This window comes from Phaenicophaeus curvirostris, chromosome 3 (genome assembly GCF_032191515.1).
Source record: "Phaenicophaeus curvirostris isolate KB17595 chromosome 3, BPBGC_Pcur_1.0, whole genome shotgun sequence".
Taxonomy (NCBI): Eukaryota; Metazoa; Chordata; class Aves; order Cuculiformes; family Cuculidae; genus Phaenicophaeus; species Phaenicophaeus curvirostris.
In genome coordinates this window covers 19,252,507-19,270,344 of record NC_091394.1, presented here as the reverse complement: position 1 = coordinate 19,270,344, position 17,838 = coordinate 19,252,507, and the positions used below count along the sequence as shown (strand labels likewise).

At 39.6% G+C, this 17,838-nt stretch overlaps 1 protein-coding gene across 2 annotated transcripts; it reads left to right on the top strand.

Annotated features, from left to right (window-relative positions):
- The first annotated feature begins 6,007 nt into the window (after positions 1 to 6,007).
- Positions 6,008 to 13,171, top strand: LOC138718568 (carboxymethylenebutenolidase homolog). 2 transcript variants are annotated; one of them, XM_069853078.1, is made up of 6 exons: positions 6,008 to 6,158; positions 8,122 to 8,344; positions 9,140 to 9,247; positions 9,971 to 10,113; positions 11,569 to 11,660; positions 12,641 to 13,171. In XM_069853078.1, the coding sequence occupies exons 2-6, from the start codon at positions 8,130 to 8,132 to the stop codon at positions 12,818 to 12,820; spliced, it is 738 nt and encodes a 245-aa protein (XP_069709179.1). In that variant the 5' UTR covers positions 6,008 to 6,158; positions 8,122 to 8,129; the 3' UTR covers positions 12,821 to 13,171. The 2 variants fall into 2 exon arrangements, with proteins under 2 accessions (XP_069709179.1, XP_069709178.1); XM_069853077.1 differs by having other exon boundaries at positions 6,012 to 6,158; positions 8,130 to 8,344.
- Positions 13,172 to 17,838: the final 4,667 nt, after the last annotated feature.

Genomic DNA, 17,838 nt, shown 5'->3' with positions numbered 1-17,838 from the left:
TTTGATTGCGCTGTGGAACTTGCCCATCATGGTGTAACTGGCCCCATGTAGCTGATGGCTGGATCATCTGTTGTCAGAATGCAGTGGTGGCCAGCAGCTCCTAGAAGAGTAACACAATCCCATTCCATAACGCTCCAGAAAGATGGGCAGGGCAGGCACCATGACAGCAGCCATGGTCAGCTGGGGTGGGTCTGAGGTCAAGCTGGGAGTGAGGAAGTTGGTGTCAGGGGAAGACTTAGAGACATTAACCAGTGTCAGATACAGACCAGTGACCACCAAGCAGGTCTGTAGTGATACAGCAGAGCTAAGGCCAAACTGGGAGGTTGGTCTGTGGTTTCATGATCTGGACAAGGGTATGGATCAGCAGAAACCACGGTCACTCGTGGGCATGGCTGCAGCACAGCAGGAGCTGTAGCTCAAGAAAGGATGTGTTGCCAGCCCCTGCTGAGGCTGCCTCACCGGGCTGCCTGGGAGACTTTCCCTGTGGACACTATAGGGAATGGAGCAGCTCTCAGCTACACTGTCCCTAGGCTGACCCTGAGTCCTGGCAGCAAACTCATGGTGGAGGGAGGAATGGATGCATTCAGGGTCCTGAATACACATGCGGCATGCGGCCTCTTCTTTTCACTGTGAAGAATTTTTAAGACCAAGTTCGCTGTGATTTTAACTCATAGTGTGTTGTCTGCCTTGAAAAAGAAGTCCTGACTTTGGACAACAGGAGGCAAGAGTCCTCTGCTAGCACCTTAGTTACATTGCACAGCTATGTAGCTGTGGTAGATTAGAGCTGCTTGCTCCCACAACATTAGAGTCAAACTTGTCTTAGCAAAGGCCAAGGGAAAGGTACAAGCCTGCATTTACACGCAGACTATATGCTCTTGTAGGTATTGGGTCCAAGGACATCTTCCTTAGCTTCTAAAGATATTACCCTGGCACAACTGCTCGAGAAATTCTGTTGGTTCCAGTCCTGTCCAGCTGTTGGTGTAACTGCATTCCTTCTCCTGCATTTTAGGATAGCTGACTGTTGTGTTTAGCGTTGGTGTTTTCTCTAGCACTCAGATTTCCTGGATGCATATCAGCCCATTTATATTGGAATGTCCTTTGGTTTCCTTAACTCAAAATTTTCTTCTAGTAAAGGAGTCTATAATACCTATTTTAGATTTCTCTTGCAGATTTGGAAACAGACTTTACTGAAGTCTTCCTGAACTGCAGCAGTGTTTGCAGCACCTCTTGATTTTGCTCTTTCCTGACAGAACCTAGTAGATGGCTTAAGGGATTTTTCCTCTGCCTCAAAGGCAAACCATGTGGTCCAAATTATCATGTCTTCTCACAGCAGAAACAAAACACCTCTGGAGAGAAACAGGACTGATTTCTTCAGTATCCTGGTAACATCTTGGGTTTCTTTTGTTATTGCATATGTCCTAGACAAAGTGACAGAAAACTGTGAAGGACACTCACAGACAGTTACTCAAGTTGGACTCAAAATCAAACAAGACCAAACACTAGAAAAGAGGAGAATGTTAGTGGGAACTGCTAAAATAATAGGCAAGTGCCAACTGCTGCTCTTCATTGAAAGACTTTTGCCACTGTTTATAGATCAGGTGTGTTCTTGGGCTATTGAACTCACACTGCTACAGGATGCCAAGGTCCTTTGCCAAGCAAAGGTGTTGTCTTCTCTGTGTCTTGGACTAGAGTCTTCTGGCCTCTAAATCCTGGTGTAGGGGTAATGCCCTGCAGTCACTTGGCTTTTTGTTTTATAAATGACCCTCACGTCCTCAGTAAAGAAATGTGTGTAGGGACTATTGAGAAACAGAAGCTTGTGCCTTGACATGTAAAACACTCCTGGAGGAACACAGCTCAGGCAGTGATCTATAGCCTCTCGTGGCTTCCATGTAGCTTTGAATTTAAGCTGTTGGTTAATTTAAACTTGTTAGTGTTAACAAGTGAAAGCTGTTGTTTCAGTCCTGCCCTCTAAGAGATCATGTCCTCACTTACTGTGTGCAGCACTGCCTGAGCATTTATCAACACCTGTCACTAGCAGAGGTGCTCTGCTCCTTTAATAACACAGAAGGAAGCTATTGGCAACAATACAATGAGAGGGGTTTAGACTAATTAGCTTCCTGGGAGAGTAAGTATCTTTCTTGGACTGCTGGGAGTAGCTACATTGAAGGCTGCTGGACTTAGATATTTGGTGAGACGACTATGGGAGACATAACTGAATCATTTCCAGAGAGCTCGTGTCTCAGAGGGGTCAGTTGTTGTGGAAACTTTTTAGTTTGGAATCTCTCTCATCTCTGCAGCAGTGAGAAGGAAGGGTTGGGCTCTGGCAGTTCTTACAGACAATTTACGTGTTTCCAATGAAGAAAGAATTTTTTGGCACTTAATTTGTTTCTGTGTGTGTTTGTGTGCTGGTGGATAACGTGGTATTGAGAGGCATGTACTGACAATGTATACAGATTGCATGCCCCAGGGAGCAAGGAGCTGGGGCAGAAAACATAGTCTTGGGTGATATAAAAGACTCAACTGCTACCTCTCTCCCACCTGTACTTAGTCTTTACTGTCTCTGCCTGGTGACAACTGCTTCCAGGACAAATGGGTGTTTTCAGATACAGCACCTGTATTTCAAGCTACACTGTAAATTCTGAAAACATCTAGCGTGTTTGTTCCATTGACTTTCCTGCAACAAATACCTTAGACAATAACCTACAGTTATTGTCAGCATTTTTACTGTTTACTATTCTCTAGAGAGATGTTTATCACTTTTTCTATCTACATTTATAAAGCAAAAATTCATCCAGCTTCTCAGAGAGTTTTAAGCTTTTAAAACTCTTAGGAAGGTATTTAATCAGTCTTGTGGTTTCTGTTCCCTTAGGTTTCCTTCAATGTACATTATTCATGTTGCATTTTTATTTAATTTCATTCAGTTCTTTTTTTCCCTCTTACAGATGATTTCAAATTAGCAGCCCCTGATATTTGTCTGACATGATTTATTCAACATACGTGAAAGAAAATATAGCAGCAGCGTGATATGGGGACACTTACATGCATCTCTATATTTTCTTTTCGTATTTTCAAATAGTAATTTTACTATGGGTGCCTTATTTGCATTTGATTATATGGTCTAGAGAAGCCGATGCTGTCCTGCGATATCTAAAGGAACAGTGTGATGCAAAGAAATTAGGGGTGGCTGATTTTTGCTGGGGTGGTATTACTGTATGTCACCTGATGATGACACACCTGGAATTGAATGCTGGTTTATCTCTCTATGGTAGGTAGATACAAGGATGTAAATCAGGCAGGTATACGTGCATATTGTGTAACTTAAGTATTTGATCTAGGTTTATTTCTTCGAATCAGGCTGTCAGCTGATTGAGAGAGATATTTTCAGCAGAGTAGGAAGGATATTGTGCAATGAAGATGGTGGTGAGAATATTTGTTCCTAGTTTCAGAATGGGTTATAGCAGCCATGCCTTTTTTTTGGGTCTGGGCAGACATATATGTAGCCTTTTGATCACCTTCCCAATTTAGCGCCCTTTTCCTGTTTACAACTGCTCTGAATGCTACAGAGCTAGAGCTTCACCCGGGAGCAAGCAGTGTTATTTTTGATCTAGCTACTCTGTAAAGATAGATTGTGGTTATTTTAAAACCAGCTTTCGTTTTATGTTCTGCACAAGAAGCTGGGATAGCTAAGCTGCTCTTTGCTAACATTCTCAGAATGTAGATTTTGGACTCCTTAAAAGACATTGACATTCCCAGTCAGATCAAAAGAACTCCAGGTTATATGCACACAAGGCACCTTCAGGTCTTATTAATTCAGATATTCAGTCTGTCTCTTGAGACATTTTTCTAGAAGCTGTGGTTAGAGTAGCTTGAAAGTAAAGTTGATATTTAGAGTAGCTTGAAAGTAAAGCTGGTATTTATGGTTATGTGTTGTTTGAGACATGAAAACTTTTCACTGCAGAAACAGAGTCTTGATTTACCTTAAAAGTTAATTGAAAAAGTTTTGTTGTTACTTTAATGATTTCTAGGACTAATCAAGGATTCTGATGATATATCCAATCTCCTGAACCCTAGATTTTTCATTTTTTTCTGAAAAAGATGACTTCATTCCCCTTCATCAGGTATGCTAATAACCTCAATCTTCTTTCATTTCTGCTTTACATGCTTCTAGTGGCCCTCCATCTTTCCCATGGGCAGATCTTCTGATCCACGACTGCTGATTAATTGTTTATTTTCATATGATACCATCTATGTGTAATGTATTAATCCAGCTATTACCTGAGTGATACAACTTTCATAACATGTTTTTTCCAGGAGAAGAAGGTAGAGATCTGGAAGTTTATCATACTTTAATTACCCCAATGTGAAACCTGGATAACCTCAAACTAATGCAGTTCCATTAGCATCAGAAGGTTCACTAGTGTCCAAGAGGATGATCGGGTCACACGTTTATAGAACAGCAGTCATTCATGAATACTGGAATGGCATGCGTGCTGTAACACCAACACTGTGACTAAATATAAGGAAAAAAACCCTGAGATGCAGCATTTGTTTGAAGTGAAAGCAGAGCTACGAGTTACAACAAGTACAACTAAATCTCCACGATAAACTATAAGTCAATGAGGAAGAGCTGGAAATTTGAGATCCAAAAGAGGTGTGTGTTTACTGTACGAAGTGCAACCAACTGCACGTACAGAGGTCACGAATGTGTTGAATTAAGTTTTGACTTCTAAATAAAAAACCTGCACAAATTGCCTAGAAAGTAACATGAGAACAATAGGAAATCAAATAAAAAGCCCTTTAATTTCAAACACTTAATATTAATTTTAAATTAATGGGAAATAGTCTTATGTATAAAGAAAATTTCAGGAGCCACAAGGGAACTAAAGGAGTGGAAATGTGGTTAAGCAACTCCAGTGGAAGAAGGTCCTGTAAGCGTTGCCATCATTCTATGTTTCTAGGAATGATTTAAACTGCCATTTTTTTCTTGCATTTATTTTAATAGGGTTCTTTGCAGTTGCTATGGAGTACCTAAGCTTCTTGTGTGGTATAATTTCTTGTTTGTAATACACAAGCAGGAATAAAACCAAAAAACCCAAACCAAAACAAAAGGGTTGGGTTTTGAACATTATGACTTCACTCTGGAATTCTTTGGCAGGCCCTTTTCATTCTTTTGACTTTATTTTAGGCATTGTAAATAAAGAGCATTACCAAAGTTATGTAGAATATGGGAAAACAGCTTATCTATAAGGACTAAATTGTGAGCCTGATCACTTACCCTAGGAAATGCATGGTAGACTAACTGCATTTAATGCTATCTTTTAGATGTGCATCTAAGGAAGCAGGGAATTTTGAATGCTAATATGTTTAGGTAAAGCTCTTTAAAGAATAATCCTAATAATCCAATAAAAATAGGAGGGATACAATGATCAGGCAGTCACTTTAATCCAAATGGAAAAGAAGTGTATAAAATGTCCTGTTACGTGATAGAAATGTACAAATATTTCAAATGTTTCTTATGATAATAGGTACTGCAATCTACAAAATTGTTATGTTTTTACACATTTTTATTTTCATATTGAAAGAGAATATATTTTTCCTACACTATATATACTCTATCTTGTACAGAGCTTTAAAACCATGTCTCTACTTCACTAACTCACCCCACAGATGACTTCAGATTTCTCTGTTATTAATGGACAAATAATCTGAAGAAATAATAATGTCAACACAAAGTTTAAAGGTGATGAAGGAATGCCTTTTTTAAAAAAATGTTTTATCTAAATGAATTGCTTAGCTAAGTCAACATGTTTCTTAAACTGAAAAGGAAAGACCTCCAATGCTTAATAGCATTTCATGTAGGTTAAAAAGAAGGTTTAGTGCTCCGCTGTCACAGTATTCCTCATGGTAGCACAGCCTGTGTACTGTAGCAGTAAAATAAACAGCTTTAAAAAGAGTGAACTTTTAACTTTATGACTCTGTGATACGCAAAGATAAAGCCAGGAACTTTCATAACTCTTATTTAAAGAAATCTGATCCTTGAGCTCACTGCTTTCGTTTCATGAGTTAGCACTTTCTTTTGAAATTACATTCAGTGGCAGCTATCCACGCTGAGCCCTTGCAACTTGCCCCTACTATCTTGCTCACTTGCTGTGCTACAGGTATGTGTTTTATTTGCTTTTTTTTTTAAACTTCCACAGCTTTTCCTCCTGAGGAATGTGAAACAAGTGCGTGCTGAGGTCTGACTCAGCACATTTAGGGGACTTTCATTTTATCTATGTGCGTTTTCAAAGAGTGCATGCTCATTTAATTTCCATCAGGGTGCTACATTCTACCCTAATTGTCTGTGATGATGGTTCAGAAACCTTTTAATTTACTTCCTGAGGTGAGGAAGACCTCTCAGGAGAAGAACATGGGAGACTCTTTTGGAAGTGAAAGAGCACTGGAACAATATCTTTATATTTTCATGGTTGTAGATTTGAGTTTCTGAAAGTTGAAGCTATTGTTTCTTCTTCAAATGCTTGAGTGCTTGCAGGCTGGGGTGGTGGAACACCAAGGCTGCGGGTCTTCCTATAAGAATAGATCTTCCTATAAGAATAGCTTTGTTGAATATAAGGGAGAAGGATTAATTTTTAACCAGTGTTTCAATAGCATCTCAGAAGTGGAATAAGATACTATTTGCATGTAGTGTTTATGAAGGCAAATGAAGAAACACCAAAATGTTTTGACTACGCTACAGAGCTTACAAGTCTATATGGCTTATAAACCACACAAGCCAACACATCCCCTCACAGGCTTGTGCCTAGAGCTCTTTTCCTCAGCTGCTCTGCCTGCATCTTGAAATACATCATATTTAATGTGCTCCTTTACATTTTGTCAGATGATGTGTAATGGTTGCAATTAAAGCTTTAAGGATATACTGACTGTTAAGGGCATTGTTTTTGTGGTTCTGAAATATGTGTTTCTTTACTATTCAGTTGCTGGTTTTGTTATATTTTCTGATTTTTGCCTAATCGAAAGGAAATTGTGAATGGAAAATTAGTTATCAACACACACAATTTGTCTGTAGAGAGTTTAGGTAAAGCTTCATCTAAATCCTTTTCATGTTCCTTAATAATTTGGAGGTGCTCTGTGTGTATCTAGTTAGGTTATTTTGGTCATTTTGCAGCAATATGAAATCCATTCACCCCGAGGGTTAACCTAAGGTCAATGGCATAAAGTCATTTTCTTGAGACCGAGGAGCTACATAAATCTGTGTTAGATTCTGCTGGCATTTTTTAACCTTTGTGAATAGTTTACTTTAATTTAAGCAATAATTTGTAAAACATTAACCATGCCCTACCGTTACCTTCTTGATAAAACATTTGGCTCAAGTTCTGGAATTTTTCCTTATGTTCTGTTTTCTTTTCTCCTTTCTTGGAGTTGGAATGCATTCCTTATTTAATATTAAAACCCCATAATTTTATACTCTGGCTTTCCCTGCTATCTTTTTCTTGACACCTTCCTTAAGTATCTGCTTTCAAAAGTCTCCAACACCTGAGGCTAAAACTAATTTAGAAAAAGGATTTTTTGGCACTGAAAAAGTCATCTATGGAATATTTTAAATCTCTGGAGGAAAATATCACATTTAATCCAATGTAATTCTACGTTTCTACATGGTAGCTGTGTTTTTGCTGTGTTTTTCTTTCCTTCAAAATGTTAAGTCCTGCATTAAGCCTTTCCAGTTTATACTAAAGAAAGTTATACATTCCTGACAAGGACATACACATGATGAAGAGTGAAAGAACTGGCTTCACCACTATTTAAATAATTTGTGATGGTTACCTGACTGTTTGGTCATAACTTTATTTTATTGTATTGCTTCCTGCAGGGTATAGAAGTCCTAGTTACGTACCAGGTTCCCACTGAAGTGTTCTTAACGCAAGTTGCTCTAACAAGATTATAATTAATAAAAAACAACCCAATGGGCTTATTGACTAATGTTGCATTTACATCTAACAGTAATTGGTATGTTCACAACATTACTGTAAGGATTAAAAAACTCTTAAGTCTGTGATACTGCTGCATTTGGATTTTTTCGGCATATGTTGTGGTATTCAAAATTGAATATTTTTTATTCATTAGTATCACAGATGGCTAATGAATCGAGGCCCTGCCCATGTGATATCGGAGACCGTTTTGACTATGGAGGCCGCGGGCAGGAGGTGCAAGTTGAACATATCAAGGCGTATGTTTGCAAACCACCTGCCAGTACAGACAAAGCTGTGATTGTGATTCATGATATATTTGGATGGCAACTCCCAAACACCAGATACATCACGGATATGCTAACAACTAATGGGTACATGTAAGTATTAATATAGTTTTCAAAGTGTCTTTTTAATAAGAAAGTTCATTGAATTATTTTATTTTTTTATATAAACCACACAAACAGGAATAATTTAATAAACCTAATTTACAGGTTTGTCTAAAGTTTCCTGTTAGTTAAAACAGTGTCAGGGGTCTAACATAGTTGAGTAGTACTGACATACAGGGGCAGTAGGCAAACACAAAAGAGGAGAAGGGAAATGGAGAAAAATCTTATTCTTTATCTTTCACTGAGTTACAGGAGCGCCTCTGTCCCAAGGCTGCCTGCTCCCTCCCAACATAGCATCTGTGCAGCTTCACTGTTATGATAAAAATTCCTGAAAGTCATTTCATAAAGGTACCCTGTACCTAAAGTGCCTTGTGCCAAGGAAAGAAACAAGTTTTCAAATATAAGAAAAGCATATTGGGTATCCTCTTTGCTGTATGACAGGGCTAGCATCCCTTCTTGCCCAAATGTATGTACCCTGAAAACTGTAGGGATTTTTAAAAAATTAGCTAGGAATATGCTAACAACTTTCAATTTTAGTTAACAATTTGTCAAAATAATTAATGGGTTTTAACAGGGTAAAATATATCTGAAAGTTTTACTAAGCTTTCTTATCAGCTGCAGCAAAAACAGTGAGGGTTTCTTGTCATAGATTAGAGGGTTTCTTTGACATAGATTAAATTCTGTGTATTCAACAAAATTTATTTATTGTATAGTACACACAGGCTTCCATTTAATCCTTTCTCAGTATTATTTAATGGGCATAAAATGTTTTCATTTTTCTTGCAGAGCCATCTGCCCAGATTTTTTTGTGGGACAAGAAGCTTGGAAACTTTCTAATGACTGGGCAACTTTCAATGACTGGCTGAAAACTCGAGAAGCTGGAAAAATAGGCAGGTACAACTGTTCTTCCTTGCCCAGCGAGCGGGCTTCCTTCTTTAGTAGGAGTTTTTCCTCAGTAAAGATGTAGAATTAGCTGCTAAGTTATTAGTGGGTCAAATGCAGCTGGATGTCCAGAAACAGAAATTTCACACTGTTCATTAGTCAAGCTCATGCTTATGTGAGGGGTGTCCTTTTGAGAAAAGTAGAATTTTGAACAAGAATAAAAGCTACCTGTGCAGACAGTAGAAGTAAGATTAATGACTCAAAATTAAAAAATGTCAAAGGCTAAAAGATAGAGCTCACTCCTTCCACTTCAGTTTGATTCAGCTCCTGCAGTTCTTTGCAGGCAGGCACAACTTCCATGGGTTTCAGCTAGGGATCATTTCCTAATGATCAAGGAAGACTGGTCTTCTCCCTGGAGTTTCCCTTATATCTTAAAAATGAATAACAGTATATTGTTGTGGGTTGACAGCAGCCAAGCAAACATACATCTGTTTACCCACTGTCCTTGAGGGGGACAGGGGAGAGAACAGGAGGAACAAAAGCAAGAAAACTTGTGGGTTGAGATAAAGACAGCTTAATAAGTGAAGGAAAGAGAAAAAACACGCGTGAAGAAAATACAGGCACTAACCACCTCCCATGGCAGACTGATGCCCAGCCAGTCTCTGAGCAGCAGCTACCTTGGAGGACAGGGAAACGGACCCAGAGCCTCAATTTACTTTCATTTCCACTTCTCAGAGAAGTTGATGTCGTCCTGAAGTATCTAAAGGAACAATGTGGTGCAAAGAAGATTGGTGTCATTGGGTTTTGCTGGGGTGGAGCGGCAGTACAACATCTGATGCTGAAAAATCCTCATTTAAAAACGGGGGTGTCCCTCTACGGTAAGTTTCAAAAGCCTGTCATGTTGTGAACAAACATGACTGGAGCAGGAACTTATTCTGTAGGAGTATTACTGTAACCAAATGTAAGACAACTTATGGAAAAAGGTGATTCTATTATATAAAATCTTTGAGCAATTCGATTTCACACACTCATGTTCTTGCGGTGTGATAATCATAACCAGCAACATGCATGTATTCAAACGGCACAGCCAGGATTGCTTCTGTGCAATGTAGCATACGAAGGACACCAACGGCCAAGGCCCCACTATGGCTCAGGTTCCTCTTGGCTGGTGATGAAAAAATGGTTTCTGGATGTATCATTTATATTTTTTAGGAGCCAGCAGTTACTGTGAGGTGGATCTTTGCCTCAGTGTCCTGCTTACTTCAGTCTGCATAAGCCTTAGGACAGGTTGCTGCCCACTGTCTGGTTTTCATTGCTTGGAGAACCTTTCTGACACGTCTGTGCTCCATTCCCCTGTTGGGCCAACAGGAAAAACATGGCACTAGTGATACACTACGATCTTTCTGCGATCCTGCTCTTAGTGCTGAGCCTTTTGCCAATCAGTCTTCTGGGCTGGGGTCTGCATAGGCTGCATAACATGAAACATGAACCCCTTATTCTTCAATGTTACTGCTGACAGGGATCCCTCCTTACTAATATGAACTGCTTTTTTTTTAACTCTCTGTTTTAAATTTTGTACTCCTCCTTTCCAATTCTTAATGCATTTATGTGAGTTTTAATATGTTTGCTATAAGGCTCTGTACTTCTATATTACACAGAGCAATTTATAATCATTTGAGGTGAAAGGGAGTTGAAAATATTTTCCCAGAAATTTTATGGGGACAGTATTGCTGCATGACTTGCTTATCGGTTAGGTCAATTCATCAATGCTACCCGTTAATTTTTTATTTTCTCTTCTAAAAATTCCAATTATGAAGAGTGGCCAGGGTGGTAGCTAGGTACGTTTACTGATATTTAAATTTAAATAATTTGAATAGTCAAAATTACAGTATAAATCTATTAGGAATTTGTATCAGTATAAATATAAGTACACCGAATCCTAGCCATGTATCTGGAATGATAAATATTTAGAATTATCTGAAAAATGGCTATACCAGGCTGGAGGCTAGAAGCTCTGAAGTGTCCGCCTTTCACAGAACCCCTTCTCTGACAGTGGTTGAAAGCACATGCCCAAAGAGTAAAGAAAATAGGGCAAAAATATAACCTTCCGTGACGTTTTTTGGACAGAGCTGGTCTTTCTATCTCTAATGACATCCCAGAATACAGGAAATTTTCATAACAAAAGGGACTTTTAAGTAAAATGTGTTTGATTTTATTACAAGATGATGAGGTCTATGTGATCATAATGTCTTTTATTTTGATTGTATAGCTTTAGTAGTAACTTAACCACTTAAAGTAGCATGGCTTATTTTATATGCCTCTCACTTCCCTAGGAGTGATCAAGTTCATGGAGGACAAATGCAGTTTGCTTCATCCCACCTTTTTCATTTTTGCTGAAAAGGATGAGTTCATACCTTTGGAGCAGGTGGGTTTCCTGTCAGTGATATTTAGGGTTTTTTGTTTTTTGTGCTTGTTCTGTAATTTGGTATTTAATTAAGAGAAACTAGAAAATTACTTTTCTTCCTGTTTCACTAACTCTTACAGTAATTCTGCACAAAGTTATGTTGCGTATCCCCAAACCAAAAAGTTTTACAGTGACACCAAAAAATGTTTCCATTTCTGTTGCAAAATATGGATGGTTTAAAGAAGGGAATTCCTAGGAGGAAAGGGACAAGAATCCATAATGGCAGTCAAAGGAAGACTTCTGTCAAGTTTAAGATAGGATGCCCTCTTTAATCATGCTGATGGTACAAAAAATCAGCAGAAACTCCCCACCTGTTACGGTGGAAACATTAGTTGTAGGATAATGAAAAAATTCCGTGGCTATCCTTTTCCTTCCCCAGGTCCTCCAGAGCTGCTTCTTTCTGCCACACTTGTCAACAGCTCTTGGGGAGCATCTACCAAGGGGACCAAAGAGGAAGACATGCTGTCACTGGGTGGTGTTGGCTTTTATTTTCCTGCCAAAAGCATCAGTAGCTTTGAACTGCTAATTTTATATCTGTGTCTCTACTCCCCCAATTTCAAATTGATTCAAAATCTTGCCCCATATGTTTTCTGTGAGGTCCAACAACAGTAATTTGTACAGCTATGTCTACATGCTAACCTTCTCATGACACTGTGCAATAGGTGGGTTTTTTTACCTTTACAGGTACCATCACCGTAGCCCACACACCTTTTTTTGCAGTTTTATACATGCTGTTATTTTACTGGAGAAAAAAAAGCCTAGTTAAATAAAGAAAGTGTCGTAACAGAAGTGCATTTGGGTATAAAATTAGTGGAGAAAATGATGACAAGGACACACTGTGTCTGTCTCCCAGAGAAGTAAAAATCAGGGCAACTTGAGGACTGTAAATACATAACACATTAACTCTGTATTCAGCCAACATGGAACTCTCTGTGTTACAGGTCACCCAACTGGAGCAGAAGCTAAAACAAAACTGTAAAGTTCACTATGAAGTTAAAATTTACCCTGGGCAGACGCATGGGTTTGTACATCGTAAAAGAGAAGACATCAGTCCTCAAGATAAACCTTATATTGAGGAAGGAAGAAAGGATATGATCGACTGGCTGAATAAATATCTTTAGAATGAATAAATACCTTTAGCAAAAATAAATGCCCATGAAATAATGCAATTGTTGTAGGAAATTAGAAAATAATACAGACTATATTGATTAAAAAGTTCTTATAAACATAGAAATATTTCGTAAAACTCTTCTGCAATAGCACTACTTATTTGCACTTATTTTTTAAGCAGATGCTTAGAAATAGCTTTTCAAATGCTGAAAACTATGAAAGTAAAACAAGTTGTTAAATTTGATCTTGCATATCTTAAAATTGCTAGAATCTCATGTGGTATATGTTCTAGAATCTGAAATTTTCACTTTTTTATATTAATGTCAATATGATAAAATAAACATTGAAATTTTGCCTGTGCTTGAGAAATGAGTATTTGTCCTCCTTGGTTCCCTGGGGACACAGCACATCCACCTATGCAGTTAGAGATCTTGTGGTTCACAGAGGTGCTTAAACACCCCAAGGTGAATTTCAAACCTGCCCACACCGGGGTATTCTGTCTTAATATAACTTCCCCCTCTGTCCACTTGTACTCCTGTTTCTGCTATAAAATTAATTTCATTTAAGAATATGGTTAAAATTAACTTTTGTGAAGACTGAACCAAATGGCTCTGAACATTTCAGTCTTCACCAGATGTTCTCTTTCCTGCTATTAGCCAGCACTTCCCTTTTGCCATTCTCTCCTTTTTGATACATTCACAAATACTTTTATTACTAGTTCTGTGTCACTTGACAGCAGTATGCTATGCTGCTGCCGTAGCCGGTCTGTGGGCTGTGTTGTTCCTTTTCTTCTGTTCTCAGATTCATGTCTGCATTTCCCTGCTCTGTAAACTGCCTTTGTTTGATTCTGAAATGCTTGCAGGCATCTGGATGCAGCTGCAGTGGCCTCTTGCTTTCCTATCTGCTCTTCCTCCACATTAGGATCTGATGATCAAGTATCAAGTAAGCGCTAGTGTCCTCCACTCCTTTATCCCTCACATTATCCAAACTAGAAGCCCCAGCACCGGCTCGGTTTCCTTTCTTTTTTTTTTACAATGCATCATTTCACAACCAGCGTGGTGGAAATGGTCTGTCATCTCTCATGCTCTCATGCAGTGACCCTACCCCACACCTATTATTCAGAGCTGAATCTAAACCATCCTAGATGACAACACTACCTCCTCAACACACAAATCCTTCCATTAACATCAGCTTTCTCTCTACTTTTATTTAATTAGGTATCAGAATTGGTAAGGCATAGCCCATGCCTAGTAATTAGGGGAACATAACTGTATTTCTGCTCCTTTGCTCCCTTTCAGTGCGATTCACACTAATCATATCTTGCCTGCATCTGTGATGCTGAGGGAATAGATGCAGGTGAAATATAGCACTGAATACAGCCCCATTTTCCCACAGTGAAATACTTCCAAGCTCAGGGAGCTGCTTGAGCTTTCATGGAATATCCTCCAAGGTGCAGATCCTCAGTTGTTTCCATTGCACCACAATATTTTGATTTTTGCAGTCACCTCTGCTGACCATGAGTGGCAAGTCCCTCATGCAGTCACCTTCCCTCTGGCTCCTCCCCAGCTAAGGGAACATGACAGGCCAGCCCTAAGTGGTCCGTGATGGAGCTGCAGCCACATGTGTCTTTGTACTCCACGTTGCCTCTGCTTTAGAGTCTCTCACCAGGCTGGTCCCAGCTCAGGTTCTGCTTCCTTAGAAGTTCTTCAGCCATCCCTCCATCTCGAACCTGTTCTTTGTGTGACTCCTTCCCATTTTTTCTGGAATGCATCATGTATCTTCTGTGAGAAAATGAATCTCGCTGCACCAGAAGGAGTTGATACTAAAGAAATTTCTCTGTCTTTCAAAAAGATTCATGTGGACCTCTGAGGCAAAAGTGGAAAAGCTTCCCTTTCTCCTTGGCTTATGCCCTCAGTCAGCAATTAGTTCTGTTCTCTGGTTAGGGCACTGCACATAATACTCTTGTCTCCTTGCTTCTGGTTTCAGGAGATGAGCCTGTTCTTAGTGGACCTAGTCAGCACAGGCAAAGCCTCTTCACATCTGCAGGGTGTTGTTGCCATGAGTCATGCTGATAAAAATAATACCTGAATATCAGAGGCGAGAAGTTCCATGATACCCTCCCTGATCCTGCCCTTGGGCTGGACCTGTGTGGCTGCGCAGTGACCTACAGATGGAGGGAAGGGTTGGGCAGGGGCTTCTGTGGTTCCTATCAGTCCTGATGTGGTTCTGGACTCAGCATGTAGAGGAGAAACAGTTTCACTTGAGAGAATTTTAGATACCTCTGTTCACTGGTGTGAACATGAATCATGGCTGATGCGTGTGCCTATGCAGCTCTGGGGTGATGGAAGGATAACAACTCACAAACCTCCCTGGAAGAAAGTAACATGAATATGTGCTTCAGGTAGATAATCTGTAAAGTGTGAATTCAATTCCCAGCTATGGTTTCGTGCCCAGTTTATCAGAGCTGCTGTGAGAACAGACAGAGGTGATGAAATTGAAGTCCTTGCAACAATTGTCTCACGCAGATTTTAAATAAAAGAGCCTTGGTTTCTCAAAGGTAATATCTTGGCTGGCAAACCATACCAGCTTGGTTTTTTATGTGAATGAACAGATGTCTCAGGGAACCAGGCTTAGCTTTGCCAAGTTTCTACTGAGACGGGAAGACTGTGAAACTGAGGAGTATTTTGTCAAAATGTATTGTCCTCTGAGAATTCCAAGTGGCTTGCTGTAAGACAGGTGTTGCATTTCATTATGTATTTGTATTTGTAGAAATATAGAATCTAAGATGGAAAACTCAGAATTTTGCCAGTATTAACATTTACTTTAAAAAGAAACACACAGGTACATTCTCAAAACTCACATTTGAGAATATCCTTTATGTCTAGAGAGCACTGACATATAGGTTAGACATTACAAACTTCAGTTTGTAATGTTCAGTTCTACTGAACCTAACAGCCTTGATATAAGATGAGTCAGCTACATAAAAACCAGCAGGGTAGACAGACTAGACTTTTGTTCCTCTGGGTGTTGCGCTGTCTTGTAAGTTCCTTCCAGTAACTTTAGAGACCTTTGATCAATTCCAAATAAATTTGACGAAAGAGTGAAGTCCTTGGTGCTATTTAGCTCTTCCACATCTGGAGGGCACAGAGGACACACACTCACTGAACTGACTGAAATAGTGTGGTGTGGATTCACCAGTTGTTTGTATTATTTAGGCTGTTGCCTGGCTGGTCAGCACACAGAAAGCCTCAACCACTTGTGTAAGGGTTGTCAGAGGATACAGGAGGGACGTGGACTAAGGAAATGTTGGGGGCAACTGAGATGCAGGGGAGAAGGGCAGAGGGAATGGGTTGAGGATAACCCTGGCGATACTGGGAGCCAAGACCCTACTGGGGGCAATCACACAGTAAGTGGATAAAATGGAAGGGGGAACCTAGAAGAGCACATTTCAATGTGTTTCACTGCAGACAATGAGTGGTAGCTTATCCTCTAGGGAGGCGTAGTGAAGGGACCATTTCTCAGGGAAGCAGACTTGTCACAGGGACACAAAACTATCTGGTTTCCTTTCACTTAAGGTAAGAAAAAACCAAAAGTAGATAAAGATCGCTTTGTTGCAGAGCTCCCATGGGAAGACTGATGGGAGTTTGGTGCCTGCCTCCTCTTTATGCCTTCAGAAACTTTCCTCAGCACATTTTGCTTATTTGCCTGTTTCTCACCTTTGGCCCTGAAGAGTATTTAAGTCCAGCAAATAACAGAGTGCTTAATTTCAGAAAGCGATGAGTGGAATGGGCTAATAAAGCTCCAAAACAAAGTTCCCCTTTCAGACAGTGGAGCAGATGGTGGCACCTGTGGCAATACATTTCCTTCCCTTCCTGCCGCTGCTATATTAAAAGCTGGTGAGGAAATTTTGCATCTGAGCTGGTAGTTTGCCATGAACTTCAGCAAAGCTATGATAATGTTATTTGTTAAGGGGATTGGAAAATATTCCAATTGCAGTATTAAACTGTTCTTTAGTTTTTCTTCCAGGTGCTGCGCTTACAGATTGTTGAAGATTTTGTTAAGGTTCTTTTTTTTTTTTTCCTAGAATCCTTAGAAAATTAAGAAAGTTGCTAAAATACTCCACATGGGTAGCTAACGAACCATGTCCTTCAGTAAAACAACAAGGTGAGACAACGTTATTACTTCCTCCAAGTCCTTTGTGGAGAAAAATGAGTGTAATTTTCAGGCACTTGTGTTTGCAAGGGAAAGATATGCAGGGAAAGGGGTAGTTTGCATTGTTGTATATATATGTGAATATACATGGCAGGGGAGTTGGATGATCTTTAAGGCCCCTTACAACCCAACTCATTCTATGATTCTATATCACAAATGTATTTTCAGATGTGATAACCAGAGCAATATAATAAAGAGTGGAAAAATGGAAACCTCTTTACTAATGCAACCATAAAATCACACCATTATAATCACTCGAAGCCAGAAAAATGGAAGTAACAGTGCCCAGCAGCAATGTTATTTCTTGCTGCTCATTTCCAGTTGATGTTTTGCTGATGTCCCTTTGCTGTGTAACACCAAGGCAGAGAGCAACCCTGCTGTATTTGGCTTTGTCAGGACTGTTGCAAGCAGCCATGAACTTGTTCCACTTGCACCCTGAGGCTAAAGCTGCATAGTTTTGTCAGCAGGGCACTTTGCTTAAACAATCATAGCAGGTTATGTCAAATCAAATTCATTACAGCCAAAGGACTTCCAAGTGGGATTGGGCTTGGACTACTGTGCCTGGCAACAGTGCGCATAATACCACTTTTTTTTTTTGCCTTTGCAAAATACTGCTAAGGACCAACCTTTATTATCTGTCTGTATAACTCCTCACTACTGCACTTTTTTCTCTTTTTGCAGACTAAATGTCTGCAAGCAGCTATCTATGGCAGGTGACTACAGGCAGAGCAGCAGATACCACAGGATAGAAAGAAATGGCACAGCTTTAAAGTCTTTCTGGTAGGGCATAGGAGGAAGAAATGGAAGTGATGAAACT